Genomic DNA, 21,248 nt, shown 5'->3' on the forward strand with positions numbered 1-21,248 from the left:
GGGACAGTGATTCAAATGCTTAGGATGTTTGATTAGAACACAGTTTTCATGGCACACTAAAAAGTATGGGCATTCCCATAAAAGCTGCAGCGTAAGAAACTAAGGCCTGCTACCTCCAAACAGCCATGGGCTCTGGGAGTGCAGCTTTAGAAGAAATGCAGAGAGGGCGATGTGTGCTGATGGGGAGGTGTTCCACGTGTAGTGGCATCATCCAACTCTTTGTTCTGCTGTAACAGACACCATGTATTTGCCCATTAAAGGCGAACCCACTTCTTAAGTCACAATGAAATTCAGATGAATCCATCTGTAAGAATATTTGATATGGGGTGCAGAGCCTGAATCATACCATCCTGTATGACATCATGTAAACGGCCGGTTGAACATCGGCTCTGTAACTTAATATCATTTGAGCACGCGCTCCAAAATAAAACAAGCATGATCACCATCACAGTAAAGTGTTTACATCACCACTAAATCGACTGCACTGATTGGTCAGTTTGGTATATCTTCACATGAAATTACTTTTATTAATAAACTGTTATTTTCAATTGAAGTAGTTGGTCTCACGCTGCTAACTTACGTTAAATTGGATTCAATGCACATATTCAGAAAGCTAAAAAAAAAGGCGGTATACAGTTCAGCTTATAAACCCCAAGTGAGATCGTTTTATCTTTCATATAAAATAGCGTCAATATCATAGAAATCAGAATGTGTATTCTGATTCAATGCTGTTGACATATACAGGTAGATCAATTTTACATTTGTTTTTTAATTTCCAAAAATACATCACGTTAAAATAGGTTCCATTATTCAATGCTAAGAGCAACAATTAAGTAATTTACTTAAAGTGCAAAGGCACTTTAACACAAAAAGTGATGCCCGGCTGCTGTACTTGGTAAATGAGTTCAAGTAATAGTGTAATATTATTTACATATAATGGTTATTGTCCATACGATGTTCGAGGATCTTCTATGTAGGAGCATTAGGTCATATACCCACCATTAGTTGAAAAACAAAAGAGCAAAATGCAGAATCACCAGCAAATTGCTCAATTGTGGCTCTGTGGACTTAGGGTGGGTGTAGAAATAACTTAGGAAAGGACCATGAAAGTTCTCGAGAACACAAATTTCCAAATGCCAGTAAAATTATTACCAATGGGAACAAATACTATGCCTGTTAAAATGCACCTGTATGTATTCAGTTCAGACGCCAAGGGCCACATTGAAGCACCGCACGCAAAGCCCACCTCTCACAGTTGACTTATTGCAGTTTGTTTCTCCAGAACCTCGAGGTAATCTGGTTCCGTCCGCAACTTTCCTGGAAGCAATGGGTGGTCCGGTTTTGATTGTTCAGAAAAATACTTTCTGGGTGTCCCATATAATATAGTCTTGTTTAGAACGTCCTGGTGCTGGCGCCTGGACTCATAGGAGGGCATGCAATGCCTTTTAGGTAAGGTGCAAAAGTTGTAGTGGACCACGCCGCCACTTGGCAGCTCCTTCACCCTCTCTGTTATGTTCTGGTAGAGCACTTCATGCTCTCTGGGTGTGGGCTGCTTTTCCAGCAACTCAGCAGTGCTTATTGTGTATGCAAGGCTAGATGGATCCTCCATTTTATTGTCAAGGTTACTGTAGCTAAAATCCTGCATGTTCCTATAGTATGCCACAGGGTCGCCTTCCTTCTGCATGTAGATCGGGTTCTGACACATTTGTCCTATAGGAGGGGGGATATAATTATACACGTGTGCCTCAGTCTTGTCGTGGGTTTCACTGTTGTATGACCCATACTGCAATTGAAATGAACTCAGGTCCAAATTGTTGCCACTGCTGCTGGGGACATGCGGTACTCCCTTGCGCCGCTTCAACACAAATACAAAGAGACCTGCCCCAAAGCAGACTGATAATATGAAAACAACAAGCAGGCCTAGGATTAAGACTGAGAGGGGGACCTCAGAGTGCATTTCAATGTATGAGCTTGGGGATGCGCTGAGAGGGTGCGGCGTGGCAGTGTTGTGGCTCACGGGCAATATTGTGGCAAAAGAGAAGTCTGAGTTATCTGGGCATATGGCATCCTTCCTAAGAAATCGAAGATGTTCTCCTGCGTGCTTTGCTGGTGAATCACAGGTGACTTCGTGGACTACGACGGTGGAGCTGGATTGCTCAATCCAGTTTTTCAGACCCATTATAGCACAGGTGCAATCCCACGGATTTTCTTGGAGATCAATTTGTACAAATGCTGGCAACTGGTCCAGCACTCCCTTCACGGGTAGGTATGAGAAATGATTGTTTCTCAAATTGAGTCTAGTGAGGGAGGTACCCCCAAACACATTATCTGGCAACGATCTGAGCAAGTTGTTGTTGAGAAATAAGAGCTGCAGGTTAGCGAAAGCTTCAAAAGTGCTTGGCAGGATGTCCTTGATGACATTATATTCAAGGTACAGATACTGAAGGCTGTACAGCCCATCAAACATGGAGGGGTAGAGAACTTCAAGGTAATTGCCATTGAGATAGAGTCTACGCAAACTAGTTAGATTTGAAAAGGCACCATCCTGTATTACAGCTATTCTGTTATTTCCCAAATGCAATAAATCCAAAGAGCTGTAGTCAAGGAGATCATTTTTGTACACAATGTGGAGATAGTTACCAGTTAGGTAAAGTTTCTTTGGGCTGGTGGGTTTGGGCTGCAGCTCCGAAATATTGCTGATCTTGCGCTCCTGACAGTTCACATTCAGCCCACTGTCAGAGCTCTGAGAGGTGCAGGCACAGGTATCAGGACATGTGAGAGGGACGGGTGACTTGGTTTGATACACCATGATAGGTCCAAAGATATGCCTGTCCTTAGGAATCGTGACCCGGGGAGTTGGGCGGTTTCGGGTTTTAGGGGGGCGGCTGGATTTTGGTGCCCTGGTGGGGGTTAGAGCAGGATTAGGAGTCGGGGGGAGTCTATGCAATCTTGGGTCTGAAAAGGAAGGGTGTTGGCCCCTAGGGTTGGAGTCGCTCGAACTTTTCCTTGGACATAGATCCTGCTTGGACAGCTGGGTAACGTCTTTGCCATGCAACCTGAATGGGGTCTCACACACAATCTCCCCCACAAAGACACTGATGGTGTCCAGCCAAGCCTTTAGAGGGAGCAGGTCACATGTGCAGTTCCAGGGGTTCTCCTCCAGCTGGATCTCCATGATACCACCAATGTGTTCCAGCACCCCAGCAAAAGGCAGCATTTTAAGCCGGTTCCCTCTCAAGTCCAGGTGTGTCAGCAATACAAAGCGAAAGACGTTGTTGGGGAGGGCCAGCAACAGGTTGTCGTTAAGAATGAGAACCTTGAGACGATTCAACTTGCTAAAAGAGCCAGCCTCAATGGCACTGATATAGTTGTAATCAGCCTGCAGGTATTCAAGACTCTCCAGACCAACAAATGTATCCTCTCGCAGTGCCTCAAGCTTGTTGTTGTTAAGGTGCAGCCTCTTGAGCGTACGTAGGCCGTTGAAGGCCCCACTGCGAATCTCCTGCAGCTCGTTGTTGCCCAAATGAAGCGTGACTGCGTTGGAATAGTTGACAAACTCGTTGGGGTCAAGGCGGCCGAGCAAGTTGCCGTTAAGGAAGAGCTGGTAGATGCGGGACTGTGGTGGCAGTAGAAGACTGACGCTTGTGAAGCCCTTGTTCTCACAGTTAATGTTCAGCACGTTCTCCTTCTCCTCACACTGGCAACGCAGCTTGCACACGTCCTTAGCACTCTTGCGGCTCTCTGTCCTGAGGAACCCAGCTACTGTTAATACACTTAGTAGGAGGACGCTGTTCAGCATGTTTAGGCGCCTTCCTCGGTCCCAGACCCAGTACCTGCTGCGCTCAAATCTGCAGAAGGAAATGACACAAGCATCCTGTTAGACACAGAGCTGTGAAAGTGATATACTGGTAGTTATTTCAATGCAGTACTTCTGGAAAGACACATTCAAGCACATAGGGAGTAGACACAATGGATATGTCTGCCAAGACGCATACTATGATAAAAGGATCAGAACAGGAGCAATGCTGCTGCAAAGACAGAACCTTTTAGACAGGGAGCAGGGCAAGATGATATTTCTAAAAAAAAGACATTGTATAATTAACATAACAGAGCTGGGGAAGTAATACAGCTACCAAAAAAAATGTTATTATTGGAAGCAAAACGTCTGCAAAGCCACGTAACACTATTGATGGAGCAGACGAGGGGGAATGATTCTACAATGACAATGTTTTACTGAGGTAGAGTACAGACAGGAGAATGAATACTGACTGCAAAGGCACATCATATTATGGGGGGGCATAGAAAGGCATAACTATGAAGGCATAAGGGAGCTGAGCTGTCAAGTGTACTTCTATATTTGCAGGAATGGGGCATGCATGAGGAGTTATTGCAAACATACACCTTCTATTATTGACGGACCAGATCAAAAATAGAGCCTCTTTATGAGTTTGGCGGTAATACCATTGAAATTAAGGCCTAACTTTTTTTACCGTCAGTGTGACTGGTTCCTACATATTTACTGTGGCAGTATTTTATTTTTTGCATTTTTAAAGCGCTCACACAGCCCGCTGGCATCGAGGCGCTGTTACAGGAATTGTTTGTTTATCCTCCCGGGATGAGAGTGGGTAAGGGAAGCGTTAATCCACATTGTCGCTGACCATAGGATTTCATGGGGATGTTGTAATATTGACTGTAATCAGGCGTTCTGCCAACGTAAATCCAGTGTTTTTTGGTGGTAAAGTGAATGATTTATCCCAGGCTACTTGCTAGAGGTAAATCATCCACTTAACCTTGATTCTCTTGATTCAGTGGTGCAGCAAAGTGGTGGTAACGAAAGTGCGGCCACTTTACCGCCATCGTTACCCTCACCACCAAACTTGTGCAGGGAGTCGAGCAGAGGGGCTTTCCCTACAGGGAAATCTCCTCTTATTGAGGAGACAGAGCAGTGGGAATACTTCTACTAAAGGTGCATTTTATCATTGAGGAGAGAGAGCAGTGTGGATACTGCAGGTGCACCCTGTTATACAGGCGGCTGAGCTAAATAAATACCTCGATTAAGACTTATTGGGGAAGCAGAGGAGTAGGAATAATTCTAAGAAGACACATCCTATTATCTGGGGGTCCAAGCAGCAAAACAAGAAGAACATTTATACGCATCCTATAACTAAGGGAACGGATCCATATCAATACTTCTAAAAAAACACATCCTGTTTTTGAGTGGACCGAGGGGGAGCAATGCTGCAAAGACAATTCATATTTTAGGAGCAGAAGGGACGCTAGATATACACATTCAGTTACTTAGGCGGGGGGGGGGGGGGGGGGGTTAGAGCAAAATCAATGATTCTTCAAAGACACCGCCTATAATTGGACTAGTAGAGCAATAGCAATACTGTAAATACCCATCGCATGTTACAAGGAGCTGAGCAATAGTGATGCCTCCACAGAAACACATCCTTGTATTGATGGGGCCGAGCAGGGGGAATACTTCTACAAATACATGTGCAATTAATACGGGAGCAGATAAGTATGGCTTTTGCAAAGAAGGCATATTCCATAGGGAGCTGAGGAGTAATAACATCTCTAAAAATACACATGCCTCGCTTGGTGAAAAGAGATCAGGTGGAACACTCCTACAAGCACACATCCTGTTACTGGGGAAGCAGAACAGAAGGGACACTGCACATTCACATCCAATCCTATCATTTAAGGAGCAGAGCAGCAGGACAAGTAGTGAGCTGAGCAGGAGGAATTCAGGCAAAGGCATATTCTGCCATTGAGGGAGATGAGCAAAATGAATACCGCAAAACTAGAATGACACAAAAGCGCTGCACAAATATCAATTATCGTATAACAACATACCCTAGTAGCAAGGAGTTTTGCAAAGAAACAACCTATTACTGAGGGAGCAGAACGGGTGGGTGACCTCTTCAAAGGTGCAGTCACAAATTGAGGGAGCATAGCAGATGCAACACCTCTGTTAAGAAGTTGTGGGGGAGCTGAGGAATAGAAATACTTCCAGGAAGACACATCCTATTATCAGGGGATCCCAGCAGCAAAACCTGAGGACTATTCAGGCGCATGCTATAACTAAGGGAGCAGAGCAGTATCAGTACTTCCACACGGGCCTGTCCTATCACCGAGTGCACCGAGCAGGAGGAACGCTGCACAGACCAATCATATGTTTGTGGGCAGAAGGAACGCCGCCTAGGCACTTCCAGTTATTGTGGGGGAAGTGTGGATTAGAGCAAAATCAACGTGTCTTCAAAGACACATCCTATAACTGGGCTAGCAGAGCAATAGTGATACCACCACAGAAACACATCCTCTATTAATGGGGGGAGGGGGGAGGTGGACTGCTGCTAGAATTGCCCGGGCAATTAATAAAGGAACAGGTTGGCAGGGACACTGCAGAGACGGCCTATTGCACGGGGAGCTGAGGAGTAAGAACTTCTCCACAAAGACTCCCAGAGGGGCAGAAATAGCGCCGAGTTGCAGCATCAGCGATGGCACTATGTACAAAAAGCCGAGAAGGAGTAACATTCCTCAAAGGAACAGCCGCGTTATTGAGCGATCCGAGCAGTAGGACTGCTGCAAAATTGCACCCTATTATTGAGGGAGTAGAGGGTAGTGGGATACCTCTGAGAGACGCTCGGTCATATATGGGGCTTTGCAGTAGGACTACTTACACAAAGACACAGCCTAGTTTGTGGGGTGCGCAGAGCACCGAATTATATACAGCGTGACAGGTAGAAATGATACTTCCAGAAGGGGCATAGCCGAGCCTTTCTGACAGCATAGCAGGAGGGAGGCTGCAAAGACTCAATGCAAATCAGCCCCGCCCCCACGCCCGCGCTCAACCCACTGAAAGCACAGGAGGAATACTGGGCATACCTCCTGACCAGGGACGAGCAACCTTGTGATCGTGCGGCCGAATGATATCAACTGCTTTGGGCCGTGTAGATTACGACCAGGTTGTGTAAATCGCAAGCCTGTGTCGCTTTGCCCCATTTCGGCTACCTGGCGCTGGGGAATGTCACACAAGCTGATGCTGCCAAGTTGCACCAGGGTAAAGGTTACACACTTTTGACACGTGTAACCTTTTACCTGGTGCAAGTAAGCAGATGATAAGTAACTTGCCATCTTGCACATTTTCGTTTTCTGTTATAGTGTACTCGTTGTTTACTCACATCGACTGCGCCTTAAAGAATATATAATTATCCGGGGGTCGGGGGGGGGCACAACGCGCGCGCATTTTACCTGAACCCCCAGCGACGGTTCCCTGCGGGAATGTGCTCCATTTCAGTTAATAGCAGAGCTGTGCAATTCAACTCGCCCATCTGTATGCACCCCACGCAGCGCACCGCCGGTAATCCGCTTGCTGGAATCGAGCACAGAGAGCACCTCTGCGTGCTGCACACCAACGGCCCAGCGGAGTGAGGGGCGGGGGAGGGGGCTGCCAAGCAACCATCTACGGCCCCCGCCTCACTCAGGCTATTTTTAAGATGCCCAAAATGATTGCGTGGCCAGTTGTATATTGCTTCAGCAAAACGTAATGCTAAGTGTACATTAAAAATGAAGTAAGGCTTCGATAAAGAACGCCACCCGCGTGTGTGCTATGAGGCGCCTGTGCGTCGCCTCCTTCTCAGACCGCACGCGCTCCATGTGCAGGTGCCTCTCCCAGCTAATGACTTACTAATGGTGCCCACGGGATAAGGTGCCCCCCCCCCACTTTCCTCTGAATCTTGGCTCCCTTTTCTCTGAATCGTGGCTCCCTTTTCTCTGACTCTTTGCCCCCTTTTCTCTGAATTGTGGCCCCCTTTTCTCTGAATCTTGACCCCCTTTTCTCTGAATCGTGGCCCCCTTTTCTCTGAATCGTGGCCCCCTTTTCTCTGAATCGTGGCTCCCTTTTCTCTGACTCTTTGCCCCCTTTTCTCTGAATTGTGGCCCCCTTTTCTCTGAATCTTGTCCCCCTTTTCTCTGAATCGTGGCCCCCTTTTCTCTGAATCTTGACTCCCTTTTCTCTGACTCTTTGCCCCCTTTTCTCTGAATCTTGTCCCCCTTTTCTCTGAATCTTGTCCCCCTTTTCTCTGAATCTTGGCTCCCTTTTCTCTGAATCTTGTCCCCCTTTTCTCTGAATCTTGTCCCCCTTTTCTCTGAATCGTGGCCCCCTTTTCTCTGAATCTTGCCCCCCTTTTCTCTGAATCGTGGCCCCCGTTTCTCTGAATCTTGGCTCCCTTTTCTCTGAATCGTGGACCCCTTTTCTCTTCTGCCTCCCGGCACTGGGAATAACGGGAACTACTTGGCGTGAGAGAAAACCCGCGCATTCGTGGCACTTGTGCGCCCAGGAGACGACGGCCGCTCCGCAAACTATGCCCATGGGTCTCTCTCGTCCGGTTGCGGGGCATCTTCGCCGTCATCATTTCGGGCGATTCTGGGCTCACTGCTCGCCCACTCCCCATGCATCAGCGCGCTCGCCTGATTCTTCTTGGTATCTCTGCGCTCGCACGAATGCCCGGGGTCTTGCCTCTCAGGAGCACCCTGCATCCATCATTGCTATCGGTCTCCCTGTTCTTGCGTGGGTCTGGGTTGTTTCTAAGTTCTCATTCTTTTTTTTTGGGAGGGGGGCAGGTCGTCTCTGCGAACTCGTCCATTTCCAGAGTGCCTGCATTCTTCCAGGGCCACCCGCTTGACAACGTTCTCTTGGGTCTCTGCGCTCTCAAGAGTCCTGCTTCACTCGGGAAACTCACCCCATTCTTGTTCCCTGTCCTCCTCTCTCTCTTACCCGCCACGCATCCTTGTCCGCGCTCTGGCAGTTCTCTGGTGGCCCTCAGCCTTCTCTTTTTTCTGGAATCTCTGCCTACTCGCAAGGGCCCACTGCGTAATCCTTTTTAGGGCCCCTGTCGCTTATTTTATCTGCTTTTGCAAGGCCCCGTTCCCGCCGCGTATTCTTTTCTGGGGTCTTTGCCCTCTCGGAAGGCCTCGCCTCTTATTCTCTTTTGGGGGCTCTGCTGCTTAGTATTATTTGGGGTCTCTGCCCTCTTAAAAGCCCCCCCCCCGCCCATTCTTTTTGGGGGCCTTTGCTCTCTCGCAAGGCGGTGCTGCGTATTCTTTTTTTGGGGTCTCTGCCCTCTTGCAAGGCCCCTCCGCTTTTTCTTTTCTGGGGTCTCTCTCTGTTCTGTGACAAGCCCCCCCCAGCACTCATCCCTTTCCGGAGCGGCCTCGAGGCTTAAGCCTCGATTCCGGCGGTCTCTTAGTTGTCACCGGTATTGCATTCTGCCGGTGCCCTCACCGGTGTGTTTGTGGAGCCGTAGCAGCATCGAATTCCACCTCTTTTGGCCGGGCCCTGACACCTCTCTTTGTGGGCCGGTCCTCTCACGGTCCATCCCCCGGGGACAACAAGAGGGGCAGCAGCACTGAATGCTACCGAGCCCCCGAGCCAGGACCCTTTGGAGGAAAGAAACATTTGAAAGAGAGGAGGTCAAACTGCGAAGCTGAAAGAAAGACACACTCGCCTCCGCAGCAGTACTTTTAAGCCCGGTGGGGTGCGGCGTAGAGGCACCCCGAGGACTGCGACGACCCCACGCAACGTCCCACAAGAAGTCTGCCGTGGAGCAGGAAGCGCGCATGGACACTCGGGGTCTCCACGGGAAGCATTGCACGGTACCTCAGCCAAGGACTCCGCATAAAGTGCGCCTCCTCACAGCCTGGCGGATGGAGAAGGAAGCCGGCGGCGCTGAGCCTACTTACACATCAGGAGAAGCTGCGCCCGTCCCCACGCGCCCGCCTCGTGCAGCCGCAGCCGGGCATGGTCCGGACGATGCCGCCCGGGTGCCGCTCCGCAGCTGCTCGGGGAGCCGAGTGGCGGGCTCTGGAGCGCGCTCGCTCGCTCGCGCCGCAGCCTCCTCCAAGCTCGCGCGTCCTGGCCGCTCCGCCTCGCTGTGCCGCGCTCTCTCTCTCTCTCTCTCTCTCTCTCAGCAGCCCCCCGCGCCGCCGTGCTCCGAGCAGCCCCCTCCGTGACGTCACCCGCTGGTTGCTGGGGGAGCTGGGGAAACACGCTCACTTTCAATGAGCTCCGCCGGGGGAGCTGAAGGCACGGCCCCGCGAGCAGGACAGACAAAAGTCTGTGTGTGTGTGAGTGACTGTGTGTGCTCGGGTTTCCTCTGCCTACAAGTGTGTGTCCCAGTGTTTGTGAGCCAGCGTTTGTGTGCTCGTGTCCGGCTCTTAGCATGGAATCATGAGTGGGGACGGGCGGATGTTCGGTGCCTATGTCTTTAAGTTGCAGTGCATGCCATGTCACTGTTGCAGTGTGAGTGAGTCCGTGTAACGCCAAGGGCCTGATTTACACAAAGGTTTTAAAGTCTGATTGGAAACATGTTTGTAGATCAGGACCCCAGCGTTTCTTAATTTCCCATCTGGTGTGGGCTGTGTATATGTGGCTGTGCACCTGCACGTGGGTGAGACTGTGCGCAAGCAGGGTGGGAGTTAGGACCCGTCTCTTCGTGGCTCTTCCAATGAGGCGGAGTGTGTTGGATTGTTATTGCCATTGCCAGTGTGAATACCTTCCTCCATCTCGCTGTATTCGCGTGCGCTGCTGCGCATCAGGGTGGAAGCCTGTCTATGATCATGCGTGTCCATTTGTGCACGTGTTATGTTGGCCTAAGAGTGTCCGTTAACTAGTCTGGCAGTTTGTATGGCTTGACTCAGGCGGTGTGTGCCAATTTACCAGCGTTTGTGTCGTCTTAAGTGATAGCGCGCGCACGTTGTTGTTCACTGTGCTGGGTGGCTCTGTGACTGTGTGTATGTGCTGTATGGCAACCCTCACTATTTGGCCATTATTGTGAGTATCACGCTGAGTGGATGTGTGGGTGCCTTTACTTGTGCCCACGTGTTCACGTGACCTCGTTTGGCTACAGGCTGGCGTTTCTGCGTGCATGAGTGTCATGTTCTACCTGAGTGTTTGTGTGTGCTACCGTGTCCAACAATCGGTACTTTTAGGTGTGCCACTGCATCTCGGCGTGCCTGAGTCTGTGGGGCTACGGACACTGTGTCTGCCATTTTATTCGTGTGCCAGGCCATCCATGCGTTAACTTGTATGGCGCACGTTTCACTCCTTCACAAGTTGAGGCTCCAGCCAAGTGGCGTCCCTCTGTCGTTTGTAAGAGGGGATCCCGCCCACCTCCCCTTATGCCAGCGCGGGATTAATGCTACTGTCCCAATCAAGGTGTGGAAACCAACACCTCAGAAGGGTGGCGTGCTGGCCTACAATTACTTAGCATTCAGTCATGATTAGATATGACTGTATTCCCATCACCGCATGTTGCAGTTGGTTGTTCAATGGTTAATTGACTGCAGGGAAACATACACATGTGAAGTCTCCAGCACTGTCTATGTCATTTCCGTGATGCCTTCTTATTTGTCATTGACTTGTTTGAGATTGCAGATGCCATCTCCTCATGCATAACGAGCTGCGTGCCTGCATCCGAGTGCCACACATCTGACTTTATCGTAAACTCTCGTGGGGTCTTTAAATCACTATTTAATGTAGTAGGAGAGTGTGTTGATTTCTCAAGGTGTCCCACTGCAGATGTAACCTGCTAATCCAGTTAAGCGCACACCCCGTTGCATTGTGGTACTTGTAGTTCAACATTTTCTTGGGGGAGGGCTACATTTATATCACAGCAATTCAAACGACTATTCAATAATAGTGCATACAGCACAATGCTTACCTTTGTAGGGTGATCGCTCGGTATAAATTCTTTCAACAAATGTAATTGTGCACGAGCAAGGGATGGTTTAGTTATGTGTCAAACATTGCAAGCTGGCTTATGTGAACCCAGCATTGCATGCTCAGTAGTAACTTCCCACGCAGAGTCCTGTTGTGCGTCGCAGGGGAGAATGTGTACTGCCAAACGTCAGTTTATCCAAAAGGGACCAGCAGACCTGCTTGTGTTACCGTACTTCCTCTGCAGTCATTTACGGTGATTTCACACACTTCACTCGCGGATTAATAATTCCTCTAACCCCCATTTATTGTTTGGGACTTGTGGCCCTGATGCAATATGGTGTTGGTGTGTGCCAGCCAGTGCGTGTATTCGTGTGTGCGCACGTGTCTTGCACGTGAACCATAGATGTGACTGTACTTGCCTGCAGCCTGATGTGTCAACAACACTTCCCCTAGAGAGCGTTTCAATTAAGATGTCGTTTTATAGAGCCGTGCGCGAGGGTACCGTGCGTGTTTTTATAGGACAGACGATTTGAAGTACTTTAAGGATGCCATTACTGACTAACTGTGCTACACAGTCCCTGCCCTATGCCCCCCCCGCCCCCTCTACTTCCAGCACTGTGCCCACGTGGGCTTCGCCTGTGCAGCTCCGGTGTGTCATCGGGATTGCCCTATTCTGTCACTTGAATCAGTAACGTCGTCGTTTGAAGGGACGTACCATTTCGAAACACTCACCCACTCCTTCCCAGTCCACGCAATCCAGAATGCAGGGGAGACGCGGGAGGAAGGCGATGCGAGGCGTAATCCTCCCTCCTCTGCCAGAAAAGCCCGGTGTGCGGGGTAGGGGGCGGGGGGGGGTCAAGGAAGAGGCCACGTGCCTGTGGGTTTGGGGGTTAACATCTGCAGGTGCCGGCGATGGGTTTAAGGAATGAGTCGCACCTCCTAAACATCTTCTCTACAGGGCAAAGGTTTGCTGACCGGTAAATGAGAACCCCCGTTGCATATCACATGGGACTCTCCTACGCAGCCCCCTATCGACAGGTATGCAACGCTCTCTAATTGCGTGACCTTTAGCTGACCACATCATACACTTAACGATGGTTAGTGGCAGCGAGGGGGCACGGGCGCTCCCCCACCGAGTGTCACCGCAGGAAGATGTGCGCGCCGTTGCATGCCCTAATTGAGGCATTTGGGAGACAGCGACGACACGCATTTCCACATGCACCGCTCACGACGCTCTTCTCGTTACCGCAGCCACTGGCGGGGACTGGCAACATAACTACCATGGCTGAAAACTACGGGGGATAACACGACACTTTCTCACCACCTCGAGTGAGCAGCCACCCGCACTGCACAACGCACACCTAACTACCGAAATGATGAACACAATTTTGGATATGTGCTGGGGTGGAGGTAGGACCCCACCCCTTCCTACACACACGCATGCACACACACAACACCTCGGTGCAAAACTCCACCTCCGTGACCTCACACCGGCTGCGTCTTGTATAAAGGAATGGACGGCAGGGGGCTGGGTAGCGTGGGTCAGGGTGCCACGAGGGAGGCAATGCCAGAGAGGAGAGTTGGGGAGGAGATTGCACAGGCGGGGGAAGAGGGCTGGGCGGGGGCGCGAGAATCTACTGGGAATATATCAGGGTAGTGGGGGGACTTGGAAGAGGGGCAGAGGGCGCTGTGGCAAATGGTTGTCAGAGAGCGAGAACGGGCATGGGAAAGAGACTGCCTTGCGAGTAAAGAAAGAGCGCCAATGAAAGGGAATGGGAGAGGGGGTGAAATGGGAACCGAAGTTGCGAAAACAGGTGGGGGAGACAACACGCCAGAACACGGAAGCAAATGGAGACATTGATGAGAGGGGTACAGAAGACAGGCACCGACACTGGCATAGCAGCACAGGGGAGGCGGGTGCCAGGTAGGGAGGGCAGCTACTGAGAGAGAGCGACCCGGACGCAGAGTGCGGGGAAGGCGGGGGGGTGGGAGGGTGGGATGACGACACATCCAAAGAGTCATCGCTATAGAGGCAAGGGAAGGGAGAGAGCGAGAGGAAGGGGAGGAATTGAGAGAATGAAAAGGGACAAGGGTGGGAGGGAGAGCAAGAAGAAAAGGAGGCATTAAGAGAGTGAATGGGTGGAAACGGGAGGGGTAACAAGAGGAAAGGAGGTAGTGAGAGAGTGAAAGGGGCGGGTGGGAGGAGAGAACGGGAAAATGAGGATTTGACAGTGAAACAGGAGGAGGATGGGAGGGAGAACAAGGGGAACATTAGGTAAAGAGATGGGAGGTACCGAGAGTAAAGGAGGTATTTAGAGAGTGACAGAGGAGAAGGATGCGAGTCAGGGCAAGGGGGAAAGGAGGTTTTAAGAGAGTGACAGAGGAGGAGGATGTGAGGGGTAGCAGGTAATCAGTGAATGAAAGAGGAGGAAGATGCAAAGGAGGGCCAGAGGAAAATTAGGAATCGGGAGATTGAAAGAGGAGGAGGATGGGAGGGGTAGCAAGAGGAAAAGGGGTTGTTGAGAGATTGAAAGAGGAGGAGGATGTGAGAGTGAGCAAGAGGAACACGAGGTATTGAGAGAGTGAAAGAGGAGGATATGAGGGAGAGCAAGAAGAAAAGGAGGTATGGATTTAAATCTCTCTACTTCGTTTTCTTCTTGCTACCCCTTGCATCCTCCTCCTCTATCACTCTCTCAATACCTCCTTTACTCTTGTGTGTTAAAGGTTCTATTCCAGTGCCAGATAGGGGGGCGCACCTACCAACTGCGGGAGTAAAGAAGATGCACAGTGGGGGTGGCCACATGCGGAATGGCACAGAAACTCTGGGCCAAAGATACACTCTGTATAAAGGATTTCACAGGGAATGGTAGGGAGTAACGATACATTGGATGTGAACTTGGCCCAACACACTGCTCTCTGATTAGCTAAAGGAGGGGACGGACAAAAATAGCACAATCACAAATACGCGTAGTGGAAATCCCATGGAGCAGGCTGGATCTGGGAATTTTTTTTTAATTTTTATTTTATTTTATTTGTATGTGTTCAAGAGAGAACTTTACAAAGAAGAAGTTGAGAAAAAATGAAAATCGTAGTGACTACACAGGGTGGGACCCTCACGGTGTTAACATTTTCATGGGGTGTTCAAGAATTTTTATAGTTGCTAGAAGCCAGGAAGTGTGGTCTCCTCCAATCAGTCTTGGCCACCAGGTTTCGTCATCCCACCCCTGATCGTCCGCAATTAGATGATTCAAGTAAGCCACTCTCAGGTTGGAATTTGTCGGCATACCAGAAGCAGGTGTCTGATAGTTTCTGTCTCTGAGTTACACAAACGTCAGGAGCTTGTATCCGACAGACCTCTGATGTTCCGAATTTCATTTGTCTCTAGCAGGTTCAGCCAAATCTTTAGGAGAGAGTTTCGGGCCCCCCTGCTAGGTAGGAAATATTTGTAGGTACTTCATCGGCTCGTTGAGTTTGCAGAACGAGGACGGCAGATGAAGGAGGAGTTTGTTGTTTGCTGCAGACTCTTGGGTTTGGATCCAATCTAGATCTTTACATTTCTGGTAGACTCTTGTAGGGTTTATGCAAAGTTCGGTTTCCGAGCCCACAACCGACTCGAGTTGGGCCCTGTTGAATTCCTTCCAGGATGTCAACATTTTCACCTTACCGGAATGGAGATCTTTATTTAGCACTCCATAGATATGATCTCTGTCGTCCATGATACACTTGCTGTATAGCCTGAGGGCATTGATGTTTACCGTTGCTTTTAATGACAGCAGGCTCAGCTCACAATGAATTGCAGCGATAGGTGTGAATTTTGGGAGTGGAAGGACCGATTTCCAAAATTGGATTTCTAATTTCTGCCATGAGCTGGGAGGAATCGACGGCATAGCTTCAGCACTGTAGGTAATAGAAGGGACCACTTTTTTCCTGTAGAATACTATCACTGGGATACATGAGAATTTTCCAAATTTTAAGTCTATTGCTTTCCCTTGCGAGGCCAGCATCCTGATTTTGATCTGAAGGGAAGCCTGCATAGAATTCTCATGTTTCGTGCTGTCTATCGAAACTCCCATGTATTTATATTCGGTGACACTCTCGATCTCATTTCCCTCAAGAGACCATTTGAATTTGTCGTTGCTTCTTTTCTTTCCAGCTGCCATGATCAAGATTTTGGTTTTCTCTTTGTTTAGTTTTAAGTTGTTTTCTTCGGTGTAAATGAGTAGGTTGGATAACTGCCTCCGGAGGCCAATCTGAGTCTGATCCAGTAGGATTAAGTCATCTGCATACAAAAGGTGACTTATTTTTGTATTTGCGATTGATGGAGGAAAAGTACACGCCAGATCTTCTGTGGCCCCGTAGTCGCCAATATAGGCCAGCAACAGTGCTGGTGCCATGGGGCAGCCTTGTTTAACCCCCGCCCAGTCTGGATTTCAATTGATAGGTTTCCCCTTTGTGACAGACGAACCCTAAGGGTGGTGTCCGAGTGTAGGGCTTTGATTGGCTGCAGGATCTCCTGAGGGCAGCTCCACCCTTCCAATTTTTGCCACAGCCGTTGCCTGTCGACTAGGTCAAAGGCCTGGGAGAGATCAACGAAAGCAATGAAAATTCGAGGATAGCCCTCCCACACCATGCTTTTCAGGGTGCTGATGGTTAAGATGTTTGTCGCCGTGCCCATCTTTTTTTAAGCCTGTCTGGAACTTGTCATTGCACGGGGCCGACAGTGCCCAACATTGGAATCGTTTCAATAACAGACTCATATACACTTTACCGATACAGTCCAAAAGAGCTATAGGGCGGTAGTTTAATGGCTCTGTAATGTCACCCTACTTGTAGATCGGGACGATGATGGATTTTGTCCATGAGTGCGGCAGGGATTTCTGCTCCGCACATTTCTTGAAGATGGATGCGATCACCGGTACCCATTCAGCTTGGTTTGCTTTCAGATCAATGTTAGAGATTCCATCGGGGCCTGCTGCTCTGGAGGTCTTCCATTTTTTAATGTGGGCTCCGATTTCAACTTGATCGTCTAGTTTAACCCAATCCGAGTCCGACAGATTTGATCCAGTTTGGGCAATTGTATCAGGAGCTTGGAAGACAGAGCTGAAGTGGGATATCCATTTATGCTCAGCCATGGCGTTTATGGTAGAGTTGTTGAATGAGGGCCCCGAATATTTCAGTAGTGACTAGATCTCTCTTGCTTTGTTTCCACAAATAGCCTTTAGCATTGATTCCGCATCTTGCTGGTAGAGTTGGAATCGGTGATGTTTTACCCAGTTTTTCTAGGTTGATATTGCCCGTTTTAATTGATCTTTATTTTGCGGTAGATTTCCCAGCTGCCTTTTCAGCCTGTGGAGTTCACGTCTTTTTGCTACCAGTGTAGCGTCAAAGGTGTGTCTTGGTTGGATAAACGTGGAAGTTGACTGTTTTGCTTTCACCCGATGTTGGACCAGTAAAGGAACATAGTCTAGGATTTCTTTCCCATCGACGCTCCCCTTGCAAGCATATTTGGCCCACATGGTGATGACTGCAAGCACTGTCAAGTTCAGTCGATTTCCCCGAGGATTTGATTCCACTCCCAGGACATACAGGCTAGGCTGTGTGAAGTGGTTAACCATTGACATCGTGAGCTGATTGTGATCGCTGGCTGTTGTTTTGCGTACTTTGAAGTTTTTCACCCCGCCCAGGAGTTGTCTAGATATGTAGATGTAGTCCATGGTAGCCTGGAGGGAACCTTGTTCCCAAGTTGGGAAGCGCTGAGCGTTTGGGAAGACAGAGTTCAAGTTTTCCAAGTTTCTTGATGACATTAAGGACGACCACAGGTTTCCTCTTTTCGCTGTTGGAGTCGTATTTGATGTTTTGTCCGACTTTGCGAGGCCGTCGCGACATTTGACGTTCAAGTCTCCACAGATTATGATGGAGGGGACCTGGTGTGAGGCTCGAATTTCATCGATCAGATTTTCCATCAAGGTTAGGTAGGTCTGTTGGTTTATGGCTGCTGGATTCCAGGAGGTGTTGACAATAGCAATTTGGAATGGTCTAGAATACGGTTTTTCAACCCAATGAAGTAGCACTGCCAAGATTGAGAGGTTTGCTTGAAGTGTAGCCTTATATTTCAGGCCGATGCCCTGCCGACATGCCGTGAGGAGACCCGATGTCGGACGGCCCAGTAGCCCTTTGTTGGCTGGTGCCAGGATGGTGTCGTAGCGTCCATTGCCGGTGTTTGTACCAGCCAAGTCTCTTGGAGGCAAATGATGTCCAATGATGCTAAATTTGTGTCGTCCCTCGTTGTGAGGTGAAGATGACCTCAGGTGTTCCATGAGCAGAACTGAAGTGTAGTGCGATGGTGGTCGACCGTCGGACAATCCAAAGGCCCTTCGAGACGACCTGTGGGTTGCTAATTGTTCATTTGCGACAGCACCTTGGGAAGCCAAGCCCAAAGCCCCTGTAGTTTGTCTCTCGGTTTTAAGTTCGGGGTGACATTTTCTTTTGTCGCTTGCGGGGTGTCCCTCTGTCGCTGCACAGGGAGCTGGTTTGTCTATGATTTTGACATTTCGGAATTGATCGTCAGGGGCCTTTCTACCTGATATACGAAAGTTTTTGTCAGCTTGAGCGGCCTGGTTTTGCCCCGTGAATGGGTCGTGGGGGATGCTTGGAGCTTAGATTTTAAATTGGCCCCAGGTTGGGAAATTCTCGTGATTCTTTTGCTTTTGCGGCCCTTCTCGTGTTCAGTGGTTTTATCTTGGCGGGCCAAGTTTCTCTCCGAGTGGCGCAAGTCCTTTGGATGTGTATTTACGCTTTGGTTTTGGATGGTATAACCTAAAAAGGTCAAGTCCTCCTTTGCTTGAGCTATTTCCCTTTTAACACTCTTCGAAGGGATATAGATGTACGCTTTTGCTCTGTCATGCGAGTGGTAAGGGACCACTATCTTTATATCTGAGGATTTTATTCCACGTAGAGTTGGGATCAAACTGAATAGAGTGAGGATACCTCTTCTATTCAGGATTATGTCGTCTTCGTTATCAATGTGTTGTTCCAATTTAATTGGAGGCTCACTCAACGGTTGTTCTTCCTTGCAATATAGCTCTGTTCTTGAAGTGTAGTGAGTTGGCAGGTGCGCCCCTCTTGTGTCTTTTGACATTTCCGCTGAGGGGTAGCTCCCTCTTTTCTTTGGCCCGTGGACTGGGTGACGCCCCCCGTGGAGTGGTGGGCTGACAGGTCACTGGATAATGGTCGATTGCGACCAGACGAGTCACTGAATCTCGATGGTGCGAAGGATACCACTCGATAGCTAGGAGGGGAATCAGAGGAATAAGTTCTTCTTCGATGGAGCTTTTTTCTGCGTTCTTCCAAAGTGAAGAATTTGTGCCCTGTGTCCGCTACCTTGTTGTCTTCAATGATTTAGGACTCCGTCCGATTTCCTGGATCCGCCGGTGTAGCCGGTGTGAGTTGTTCCTGTGGAACTTTCCCACCCTTGGTCGGTGAAAAAGATTGGGGGTCGTCGAGGTGTTGAGTTATGTCCATCATATCTTCTTTTGCTAGGAAGTCTTCTGCGGAACGTGGAGATGTTGCTACCATTTTGCTTCACTGGGGAAAAAACCTCCATGTCGGCTGGAATGCCAACTTTCACTCTTCTTTTGTTTACGCTTAATTTCGGTGGATTTGCTGTTGTTGGATTTTTAATTAGGGATTCAGCTCTTTGCGCGAGCTTTTCTGGTCTCACTACTGTGAAAAGAGGGTAGGAGCCATCCTCTGGCCTCACAGAAGATTTTCGCGTCTGGTGGGCTTGTAAATTGTCATCCGTGATGTCGGTGACCTCCTGAAATGTTGGCTTCCGAGGTCCGGTACCTTCAGGGTGATGGGTAGTGTCCCTAGTTAGTGAGAGTTGCGGATTCAAAGGCAAATTTAATACTCCAGCTGCGGACTCCATTGGAGGAGCTGAAAAGCTGAGGGGGGCACATTTGCTCCCCAGTTTCGCGTCCGCCTTGAAGGATTTCAGTTGGCCGTCCAGGGCTGTGATGTAGCCTTCAAGAAAAGTTAATTTTGCGAGCATGGTGGCTTGAATCGAGGTATGGTCTTTTACATTTTCATTGATGCCTTCATACAATTTGGTGAAAGGATTTAGAGCAATAGTGACTGCTGACATTATTGATAGTAGATCCCTCTTATTTTGCCCTGAGGAGTCCATTGGAGAGCCCGGTTGCTGCGGCCGCTGTCTAGGAGCAGGAGTTGAAGCATAGCTTTCATTTAATAGACGTCTCACTACAGGCCTGGAGGGTAAGTCTGCTATACCACGACTGGGCCGCTGCGAAGGAAGTGCTGGGTGGTGGTCGAGTGGCCCACCATCTTGCCTGGGGCAGACTATCTGGCCGTTGTTAATCGATTGGCGATGATGATTTTGTAGAGAGAAATCGGGCTTCTGTCCATTGAGATCCCTGGCTGCCCTTTGTACTCCGGTGGCCGAGGCCTGGGAGGTCTGTGGCCCCATCTGAGCTAGAGCTGCGGGGGCATCAATAGTTAACGGCAGAATTGAATTCTGTGAACCTTCAGTGTTACTTGGCTAGCTTGTTGGTTTAGGTGCAGCAGAGTTTCCCAGAGGATTTGACTTTACTGGGTCGCAGGATGGGTGAGAGGTTTGTAAAGGATCTAGACCCTTATCGAGGACAGCCGGGGAGGTAGGACTAAGTTGGGAGATTGGGACACATGGATCTGGGGTTGACACCCGCTGTGGGCATGAGGGAAAGGGCAAGGCAGGTATGGCCCTGTCAGGTTTTTGAGGAGAGGGGCGCACATCAGTTCCCATGCCTATTTTTATTACTTTATCCGGCGGTTGGCAGGTTTTTATTGCCTCCAGGCATGAAAGAAGTCTGTTACAAGGCTTGCAACTGAAGGTTTTATTGATTCAGGAATCCATGGTTTCTTGACTGTTTGACCACTTATTTTGATTATTGATGCATGTAGACTCGTAGAAGTTTTTTTTTTTGTTTTTCGTTTTTAAGGGCTCTTTTCTGCTGCGAGGTCTGGATTTTCTGCAGTCTGGTGACCTCCCCTCCTTCCTGTGACGTTTTTTTAGGTTTGGGGCAACCACTAGTGATGCTGGTGAAAGGCCTGAAGGCTTTACAGGGCTGATGGAAGTTAAGATGGAGGGTTGGATATCTGGACCCCCACTGTTCACCTGAGACCGGGGGGGAGTACCCGCTTAAATTGGGAGTGCTGGAAGGGGTGGGATTGGGTGGACTTGAGCCTCAATTTGTATTGAGTGATTATTACTGGGTGACAAGGAAAAGTCCACTGTTTCCTTGACTGCTGCAGCCTCCATCTCCGGCATCAAGGGACCGTGGGCCAGTGTTTCCTGTGGATTCTGTGGCACTAAGGCCTCCGTATGAGCGGGCGTGGGCTTGATCTGCCCTGGTTTCTCCATACACAGGACCGCCTCTGTCGGGGGCGGGGCAGAGGATCCTGACTCCTCCCTATGAATGGCCCGCTGCTGTTTCGGAGCAGGCCGCTTCATTTCTGGCTCGCCTCG

General features: G+C 49.3%; 1 protein-coding gene across 2 annotated transcripts; it reads right to left on the minus strand.

Annotated features, from left to right (window-relative positions):
- Nucleotides 1-492: 492 nt before the first annotated feature.
- Nucleotides 493-9,934, minus strand: SLITRK2 (SLIT and NTRK like family member 2). 2 transcript variants are annotated; one of them, XM_069612768.1, is made up of 2 exons: nucleotides 9,748-9,934; nucleotides 493-3,848 (listed from the first exon to the last, which is right to left on the minus strand). In XM_069612768.1, exon 2 carries the CDS (start codon nucleotides 3,797-3,799, stop codon nucleotides 1,250-1,252), a length of 2,550 nt encoding a protein of 849 aa, XP_069468869.1. In that variant the 5' UTR covers nucleotides 3,800-3,848; nucleotides 9,748-9,934; the 3' UTR covers nucleotides 493-1,249. The 2 variants fall into 2 exon arrangements, with proteins under 2 accessions (XP_069468869.1, XP_069468868.1); XM_069612767.1 differs by lacking the exon at nucleotides 9,748-9,934 and adding an exon at nucleotides 7,258-7,400.
- Nucleotides 9,935-21,248: the final 11,314 nt, after the last annotated feature.

Source organism: Ambystoma mexicanum, chromosome 5p (genome assembly GCF_040938575.1).
Source record: "Ambystoma mexicanum isolate Mex_15411 chromosome 5p, UKY_AmexF1_1, whole genome shotgun sequence".
NCBI lineage: Eukaryota > Metazoa > Chordata > Amphibia > Caudata > Ambystomatidae > Ambystoma > Ambystoma mexicanum.